The following is a 10,067-nucleotide window of genomic DNA, read 5'->3' on the forward strand; positions in this document are numbered from 1 at the left end:
TAGCTGAATTGGGGATTGTCGTGGGACATGAGTGTGGTGAAGTGACCTATCTATAGGTATTGTGTGACTAGTAACATCTGTCCTGAAGGCAGGTCTCACCCAGGTGATCATATGTATTTTCCTGAGACAAGCAGACTTCTGTCTCCAAATCTCACCAGGGGGTCTAGCTAGGACCAAGGAGAAAGGGTAACACTTGACACCTCCTACTTGGAAGAGAGATGTCAATTACAGCCTGATAGTATCTCTGAGAAAGTTTACACAAAGGATCTCAAGAGAAAATAATGTATTCATTGGTAGCGCGGCCGTGGTCCAATCAAAAACAAGCAATTGTGATATTAACCTGAGGGGCTGGTCTAGAAATCTGACCTCCAGACCAAAGCGCTAAATTAAACCTGTATACCTAGAATCGTGTTCACATGTGAGGGCAGCCTGTGAAGCTGATGTGTTCCATCAACTCCATATTCACACCCCCTCAGGGAGCAGAAAGCAGACTACCAAGTTAGGCTACGTTCACATTTGCGTTGTTGGGCGCAGCGTTGTCGACACATACCGACGAATGTGTCATGCGCCCCTATCTTTAACATGGGGGGCGCATGGACATGCGCCGGTATGCGTTGTACTGCGTTTTACGACGCATGCGTCATATAGACGCACAAGACAGGGCGCAGGGGACGCTACTTGTAGCGTTTTCCCTGCGCCGAAAGTCCCGATCTGTAGGATCTTATGACCACGCATGCGTCGCAAAACGCTGCGTTGTGTACATGCGTTGTTGGTTGCGTCTCAGATGCTGCGCCCAACAACGCAAATGTGAACGTAGCCTTACATGATTTCTGCAAGTTTTCTCCTGTTTGTTATACTGTTTTGCATAAGTTGTGTCTTTTTATACCTTTTTGTTACTGTAAGCACTGAACCTTTCTGTATTAAAGTCTAGACTTTAACAAGTTGAACCTTGAATGTTCTAACGAATCCATAGCCTAAGGTGTGTGACCCTTATGAGTGGTAGACAATATTATTAATATTTACGGGACTCCTCGTCCGTGTGTTCGGTGAGTGGTGGCAGTGTGTATGAGTGGGTGTGTGGCCTGGGTCAGTGTGTAATGTATGCTCCCATTATAGAATAGGACAGAGGTTGAATGCTGGACTGAGAGTGGGGAGATAGAATAACCCTTGCAGGCACAACCCCAAGTCACGTGCTGAGAGCGGATACGTGACGAATTGGTGACACCACGGAGTAGGGATCCGTGACAATGAGCATTATAGATTCAGCGGAAAGGTGAGGATTACTAAGATTTTTTGGCTAATAAATGGGTAAAAAAGGGTCGGGGGATTGTTTATCTATTAAAATCTTTGTGTCTTTTATTAAATTTGACTATGGGGTTAGTAAAGGGGGTGTCTGATACACTTCTCTATTACTAACCCATGGGGTTGATTTCAGCGAACATAAATCAGCTGACTTAAACCCCTAAACTATTACCCCACTTGCCACCGCACCAGGGAAAGTGGGAAGAGCAGAGGCTAAGGGCTAGATTTGGAACATATAATTGATGCGCCATTTCCGGGGCAGCTGAGGACTAGTGTTTTTAGTCTAGAAGGGGGCCAGTATCCATAGCCCCGTCCAGCCTGTTATCAGCCCACAGATATCTGTTTAGCCTTTGCTGGTTAGTAAATATAGGGAGGTTACCCTATAATAACCAGTAAAGGCTAAGCAAACCACTGTGAGCTGATATTAATACACTGGGAACCTTTATGGCTATTATCCCCTTCCCAGAATATTAACAGCAGCTGTTGGCTTTCCCTCAGCTGGTTAGGAAAATTAAGGGGGCAGCATGCTTTTTTTTTTCATTTATTTAATACGCTCAATACACAGACAGCCGGTGCTGACTACAAGTCTCATCAGTGTTGCCTGATTGCAGGGAGACCAGGGGACAATGATGAGAACTGCAATCAGCACCCGGTGCCTGGGAACAGCGTTAACAGTACTGCTTTGTCCCAGGCATCAGTACGTGTCCTACTGATGCGGCACATGAATGCCACACGTATGTTACACAAGGACACAGATAGCACTGCTATTGGTTTCTACAGTGCCAGAAATATCAGAATGTGTGAAGGTGGCCTTAGAACTAGATAAACTCCAGCAGTTTGCCTAGAAGTCAGGGGTACAGCATCATACATAGCAGACACTGGAACTATGTCCAGCACTCGGGTGAGGATAAAATAATGATGGAGCTTTATTCTCAGAAACATGAACATAAAGGTTTTTAGTGGCTTAGGTCTCCCCTTATATTTACAAAAAAAAAAAAAAAAAATGCAGATTTTGGATTTTTAGCTCGGGCCACCTAATCACACCATATACCCAGGATGCTAAAGACTATGCTGTAAATTCTAGTTTTATTTTCAGAATTCAATTCAACCCTTAACTTTACAGACTTAGTTTCCATTCATGTCTTTTTTTTTTTTCCCCCCCCTGCTGACTTTATACCGACATCACAGGGCCACTCCTGATGCTCTCATCAATAACCTAGAACCTTCTATGTTAAGAGCCTCAGGAGGTGGCTGCTCTTCCCAGGTTAACATATCCGGGTAGAAGAGGTTGGGGTCTTTGTACGACGTCACCTCGGAGCACTTATGTCTGTGCTTGACGAAGGCAGAATGAGAGCTGAATGTTTGGTAACACGAGGAGCACGGATACATGTTCTCCCCTGTGTGAAGCCTCATATGCTTTGCCAGGTCAGATTTTTGCACAAATCCTTTCCCACACTCCTGACACTTGTGTGGGCGCTCTCCAGTGTGAGTTCTCAGGTGTTTCACCATTGCAGACCGATCGATGAAGCATTTCTCGCAAAGGTCACACTTGTATGGTTTCTCTCCTGTGTGGGTTCTCACATGCTTCACTAAATCCGAATTCTGAATGAAAGACTTTGCACACGTGTGACACTGATAGGGTTTCTCTCCAGTGTGTGTCCTCATGTGTTTCACCAGGGCCGATCTTTGGCTGACTTTTTTGCCACACACACTGCAGACATGGAGCTGATCCCCATGAGTCTTCCTGTGGGTTAAGAACACGGAGCGATGGCTGAACGTCTTACTGCATTCTGGACAAGTGTACGACTGTGTTTTTGTCACCTTTCTTTTATGCTTAAGCAAGGAGGGTAAACTTTTAGAACTGCCTAAAGGCCGAATGATCGGAGAATTATCTTCTTGTTTAATAATGTGAAACTTTGGTATCAAACTCCCAGGACTGTCCGCTGATTCCCCCCAGTAGGTGATTTGGTGCTGAAGTTCAGGATTCTGTGTCACGATGCTCTCCTCCTCAGTTCTGCGGTGCGTTTTCTGATGTTTAGACAAAGTTGACTGTTCAACAAAGTTCCGTCCACATTCCTGGCAGTGATACGGCCTCTCACCTGTGTGTGTACGGTAATGCTTCACAAGGTCTGAATTTTGGATGAAGCTCCTGACACACAGGTTGCACTTGTAGGGTCGCTCTCCCGTGTGAATCCGTAAATGTTTAATTAGCACAGACTTGTACGTAAAACTGTTTCCGCACACACTACACGGAAACAACCTTTTACCTCCCTCCTCCTTGTGCGTTAAGGAAACTGTGCGGTCAAGTCTCTGAGAGACTACAACTTTGTTCTTGAGTGCGCCGGCTAGACGTGATTGTTCTTCAACGTGCCATTTCATGTGTTTAAGGAGATTGGGGCTCTGACTAAACTTTTTCCCACATTCTTTGCATGAATATGGCTGCAATCTATTGTGAATCCTGCGGTGTTTGATCAGGGACGACCCCTCGGTGAAGGTCTTATCACATTCAGGGCAGCGGTATGGCTTCTCTCCTGTGTGGATCCTCCGATGCTTCACTAGATCAGAGTTCTGGATAAAACATTTCCCACAGAGCTCACATCGATACGGTTTTTCACCAGTGTGAGTCCTCATGTGTTTCGTCAGTGCAGATTTTTGAACAAAGCCACGGTCGCACATGTCACACTTGAATGGCCGTTCCCCTGTGTGGGTTCTTTGGTGTTTTACAAAGTCTGAATTCTGAATGAAAGCTTTCCCACACTTTGCACAGTGAAAGGGCCGTTCTCCCGTATGGGTTCGCAAATGTTTGACTAAGTCTGAGTTCTGTAAGAAGGTCCTGGGACACTTGCTGCATAGGTACTGTCTTTCTAGATTGTGTGTTCTCAGATGCTTCTTAAAGGCTGGTCTATTATGGAACACATTGGAACACTCTGTGCATCGATACGGGTACGCCTCTTCCATCGTATTCTTGTTCAGATTCTCTGGGTCTATAATGATTATTTCACGAAAAGCAGTGGTGTTCGGTGGCTCTTCTACAATGTGAAGTAAATTATGTTTAATTAAGTCTGAGTTTTGTGTAAACGTCTTCTTACACTGTTGACACTTATACGGCTTCCCTCCTTTGTGTGTTCTACGATGTTTCACCAAAGACGACCCTTCTGTAAACCTTTTATCACATTCCATGCAATGATAGGGCTTCTCCCCAGTGTGGATTCTTTGGTGTTTGACTAGATCTGAATTCTGAATGAAGCTCTTTCCACACTGACCACAGGCATAAGGCCTCTCTCCCGTATGTTTCCTCATGTGTTTCGTCAGCGCTGACCTCTGCAGAAAGGCTTTCTCACATAGAGCACATTTATGTGGCCTTTCCCCCGTGTGAATTCGACCGTGCTTCATTAAAGCAGATTTCTCTGCAAAGGTCTTGTTACAACACTGACATGTGTACGGACGTTCCCCTGTGTGGGTCCGACCATGTTTGAGGAGATCGGACTTCTGCATGAAGCTCTTAGAACATATCTTGCAGAGATGGGGCTTGTCTACCTTGTGGCTTCGGATATGTTTCAACAGATCTGACTTCAGGATGAAGTCCTTGTTGCACTCGGTGCATCGGAAAAGATTATGTCCACCGTGCACCAGGTTATGCTTTTGGAAATCAGGCCAGTGGCCGAAGGACAGACCACACTCGCCACACAAGTAAGAACAGGATTCCTTCGCTGTAGGGCTGACAGATAAACACTGCTGCCTTGTGTGCACTACCTGATGCTTCACCAAATCTGACTTCTGTATAAATGTCCGATCACACTGAGAACAACTGTAAGGACGATCTCCAGAGTGAATTCTTTGGTGCAATAGGAGATTTGATTTCTGAGAAAAACCTCTCCCACAGGTCGGGCACCTGTAGGGCTTTTCCCCCGTGTGCGTTCTCTGGTGTTTGGCCAAGGCAGATCGTTCAGCAAACATCTTGTGACAGTGAGTGCATGGGAATGGCCTTTCTCCAGTGTGCGTCCGGTGATGCTTCACCAGGTCAGATTTCTGGATGAAGCCTTTGTTGCACTGTACGCACTGATAAGGTCTGTCGCCAGAATGTGTCCTCATGTGCTTGACCAAGTCAGACCTCTGGATGAAGCTCTTGCTGCAATGCAAGCACTTGTGGGATTTCTCTCTCGAATGCATCATTTGATGTCGGATGAAGGATGTCCACTGCTTCCACGACTTCCCACAGTCTGCACATGTGTACTGAGAGTCTGCTGCTCCAGTCATATTCCCCTGAGCACGCTGTACGCTCTGCTCTTTGACCAGCGCACTTGCCTCTATCTTCACCTGTTTAATTTGATTTCTACTTTGGGGACGATTTGTAAAGTGTGTTCTCTTGTGTTTAATCAAAGAAGAACTTTCTGCAAAGCTCTTAGGGCAGGTAGAACACTGATACGGCCTTTCTCCGGTGTGGGTTCGAATGTGTTTAACCAGGTCAGAATTTTGGATAAAGCCCTTTGAGCATACAGAGCAGCAGTAAGGCCTCTCCCCGGTGTGGCTCCTCCGATGCTTTGTTAAAGCAGAACTCTGACTAAACGCCTTGTGACAGTCCAAGCACTTGTACGGTCTCTCACCAGAGTGTGTCTTCCGATGCCGCAGAAGAGTGGATCGTTCTGAAAAGTTCTTTTTACATTCTGAGCAATGGAATGGCCTCTGTCTTTGGCGAGTTTTTTGCAGTTTGGTCATATGCTGCTGTTCACACAAGGCCCGATGTCTCTCCACAGCAGTGTAACAACTGAAGCTTTTACCACAGCAGCTACAAATGTGAGGTTTCTTTTCAGAGATCTCCATGTCTATGGGAGTTAGTGGCAAGATCTGGTTTTCATGTTCTACTCCCATTTCTTCTTGGTAGATCATCTGGTGGTCTTGACCAACCATACCAGCTTCCCAGGCTGCTCCATATTCTGTCTCTGTTACATAAAATAAACAAAACCAAGTTACCAAATGAAATTGTAAGACTTCAGCGACTCACGGGCTGGTTGGAAAAAAAATAATCTCTCACCTTGGTCTTTGCCACCAGGACAATCTCCGGTCCATGGTTCCTGACCACCTTCAATTCTAGACCTGACTTCAGGCTTGTACATCTCGTAATCTGCAAATTGAAGATGATGTTTACGGGTGGAGTTCAGGCAGAGTTTTGTAGAAGGAAAGATGTAGAGTGGCCATCATGGTGGGTACATAAAACCAGAAATGGTGGAACTATTCTGAGACCCATTTCTGAACATCTGCGGCATTTCTACAAGATGTGAGGTCCTCACTAACCAAAATATTGTAACTCTACAATGACTGTAAGAAACGCTAACACCATCTTGATGAATGGCCACACCTAGACCTGCCACTAAGCAGGATGTAGATACAGATGTAGATGACTTGTGAACACCTCACAGAAATAAGAAGTGAACGTGTAGTCAGAGGGATCTCTCGACATCGCAGCCTCAGGCTTTGGGGCTGTAACTTCCAGGCTTTACATCTCGCCACAGAAGTGACATGTTATCTACAATTACAGGATATGAATCTTCTGCACCTCTGTGACAAATCCAGAATCAGTCCACCCATACCTGGCCAAGTCAGGCCAGCAGGGTCTTACCTAAGGAAAGCTCGCTCTGGTAATTGTCCGTTATCACCGACTTGTACAGATCCCTCTGGGATGGGCTGAGACTCTGCCACTCACTCTGGGAGAAACAAAAAGCATCATCAGCAAATGTCGACAATGTAAAGAGACTAGAGAAGTCGGGGGATCTGAGGAGGACGCGCTTTTATGGGGGATCTGCGGAGGACGCGCTGTTATGGGGAATCTGCGGAGGACGCGCTGTTATGGGGAATCTGCGGAGGACGCGCTGTTATGGGGAATTTGCGGAGGACGCGCTGTTATGGGGAATATGCGGAGGACGCGCGGTTATGGGGAATCGGAGGACGCGCTGTTATGGGGAAATCTGCGGAGGACGCGCTGTTATGGGGAATCTGCGGAGGATGCGCTGTTATGGGGATCTGCGGAGGACACGCTGTTATGGGGAATGTGTGGATGACGCGCTGTTATGGGGAATCTGAGGACGCGCTGTTATGGGGGAATCTGCGGAGGACGCACTGTTATGGGGAATCTGCGGAGGAAGCGCTGTTGTGGGTAGTGATGAGTGAGTGTGCTCGTTACGTGAGTTTTCCGAGCATGTTCAAGTCTCAGCCAAGTATGGCCGGTGCTCGGATGCGATGCTCGGATGCGATGCTCAGATCCCTGCCCTGCATGTTGCGTGGCTTAAAGATGCAGGGATTATCGCCTGCCATACACGGTTACACTGCAGCCATGTTTATTGGTTGTATTACAGCGACGAAACGAGGGGCAGGGATCCGAACATCAGCAATACTCGGTTGAAACTTGAGCATGCTCGGAAAACTCGAGTAACGAGCACACTCGCTCATCACTAGTTACGGGGATCTGCAGATGACGTGCTGTTCTCGGGGATCTGGGGAGGAAGACCTGTACTGGGGGATCTGGGGAGGACGCGCTGTCGTGGGGGATCTGGGGAGGACGCGCTGTCGTGGGGGACCTGGGGAGGACGCGCTGTTCTCGGGGATCTGGGGAGGACGCCCTGTACTGGGGGATCTGGGGAGGACGTGCTGTCGTGGGGGATCTGGGGAGGACGCGCTGTCGTGGGGGATCTGGGGAGGACGCGCTGTTCTCGGGGATCTGGGGAGGACGCCCTGTACTGGGGGATCTGGGGAGGACGCGCTGTTCTCGGGGATCTGGGGAGGACGCGCTGTTCTCGGGGATCTGGGGAGGACGCGCTGTTCTCGGGGATCTGGGGAGGACGCCCTGTACTGGGGGATCTGGGGAGGACGCGCTGTCGTGGGGGATCTGGGGAGGACCAGCTGTCGTGGGGGATCTGGGGAGGACGCACTGTTCTCGGGGATCTGGGGAGGACCAGCTGTCGTGGGGGATCTGGGGAGGACCAGCTGTCGTGGGGGATCTGGGGAGGACGCCCTGTACTGGGGGATCTGGGGAGGACGCCCTGTCGTGGGGAATCTGGGGAGGATCAGCTGTAGTGGGGGATCTGGGGAAGACGTGCCGTTCTGGGGGATCTGGGGAGGAAGCCCTGTACTGGAAGATCTGAGGAGGATGCGCTGTCGTGGGGGATCTGGAGAGGACCGGTTGTAGTGGGGGATCTGGGGAGGACCGGTTGTAGTGGGGGATCTGGGGAGGACGCGCTGTTCTCGGGGATCTGGGGAGGACGCCCTGTCGTGGGGAATCTGGGGAGGATCAGCTGTAGTGGGGGATCTGGGGAAGACGTGCCGTTCTGGGGGATCTGGGGAGGAAGCCCTGTACTGGAAGATCTGAGGAGGATGCGCTGTCGTGGGGGATCTGGAGAGGACCGGTTGTAGTGGGGGATCTGGGGAGGACGCACTGTCGTGGGGGACCTGGGTAGGACGCGCTGTTCTCGGGGATCTGGGGAGGACGCGCTGTTCTCGGGGATCTGGGGAGGACGCACTGTCGTGGGGGATCTGGGGAGGACGCGCTGTTCTGGGGGATCTCGGGAGGACGCGCTGTTCTGGGGAGACGCGCTGTACTGGGGACCTGGGGAGGCCGCATTTCTGGAGGGCTCGTGTGGTGACCTCTCAGTGACGCTGCGGACGTTACGTGAACTGCACACACAGGACACACCGTACATGCGGCGCTCGGTACCTGGCTGCCGGTCGCCATGATGCTGCTCTTGTTGATGAGCCGCAGCTCCGGTAGGAACAGACAAAGGAAGTACCGGGAGGGGGAGCCTATGGTCGGTGACCGCCGCACTGCATTCTGGGGATTTCTGAGCCGCTCTGAGCGCCGTACACGCCCACAATGTGCGGACTACAAATCCCACAATGCACTGCGGGCAGTACAGCTGGAGGGCGGAGGTGGCCCGGGTTCCCGCGCAGTCGCTGTGAGGAGGACTCTGCCGTCAGGTGACCGCGGGGTGCGCTCCTCACTGTGCGGGGTCTAGTGATGGGCAGTCCGGCTCTTTTTTTAAATAAAACTAGATTTTTCTCTGTCATCGTTCCCAGTCTTTGCCTGTAAAGTGACAGCCTCATGGTACACCTGTGTAAGTATCTAGTGAAGCAGTAAAGACTGTTGTTTAGCATTGCTGTTTCTGCAGATTGTTGGCTCTTGTGAACAGAGCCCGCGCTACGGTTCACACTGCGTTAGCAGCAGCCCGCTCAGCACATACGGTAACCGGCTGCTGTTAACGCAAGTGCCGACGTTACATCGCGCTAGCGCAGATAGAGCATCTTCTAGCTCTATCTGCGCTAGCAGTGACGGACCCGGAAACGCTGCAGCCCGCATCTCAGGGTCCGTCACTCAATGATGGCATATCCCTAGTGCACGCCCATTGTGGGTGTGCGCTACTGATGCGTCTGACATTGGAGTCAATGGCGGCCGTAACGGACTATGTTACACCGCGTTTATGCCGCTGTGTAACGTAGTCCGTCTAACAGACGCCACTAACGCAATGTGAACCCAGCCTAACCTGTATTACTGTGTAATATTTGCCGTTTTTTGTACACGTCCTTTCTGAATTACTAAGTGCTGTGCTATATGTTGGTGCTGTATAAGATTGTAATTCATAAAAATAAAGGCATGCTGCAAGCACTGTGCTAAGGCTGCTTTCACACTAGCGTCGGTGCGGGGCCGTCGCCATGCGTCAGCACTATGTACCGACGCACGTTGTGAAAGAAATGAACAACGGGGGCAGCGCATGCAGTTT

General features: G+C 49.7%; 1 protein-coding gene across 1 annotated transcript; it reads right to left on the minus strand.

Annotated features, from left to right (window-relative positions):
* Positions 1-1,849: 1,849 nt before the first annotated feature.
* LOC143781359 (uncharacterized) lies at positions 1,850-9,158 on the minus strand. The gene is made up of 4 exons (XM_077267926.1): positions 9,008-9,158; positions 6,920-7,004; positions 6,335-6,424; positions 1,850-6,242 (listed from the first exon to the last, which is right to left on the minus strand). Exons 1-4 carry the CDS (start codon positions 9,023-9,025, stop codon positions 2,485-2,487), a joined length of 3,951 nt encoding a protein of 1,316 aa, XP_077124041.1. The 5' UTR covers positions 9,026-9,158; the 3' UTR covers positions 1,850-2,484.
* Positions 9,159-10,067: the final 909 nt, after the last annotated feature.

The sequence above is a fragment of the Ranitomeya variabilis genome, chromosome 6 (genome assembly GCF_051348905.1).
Source record: "Ranitomeya variabilis isolate aRanVar5 chromosome 6, aRanVar5.hap1, whole genome shotgun sequence".
Taxonomy (NCBI): domain Eukaryota; kingdom Metazoa; phylum Chordata; class Amphibia; order Anura; family Dendrobatidae; genus Ranitomeya; species Ranitomeya variabilis.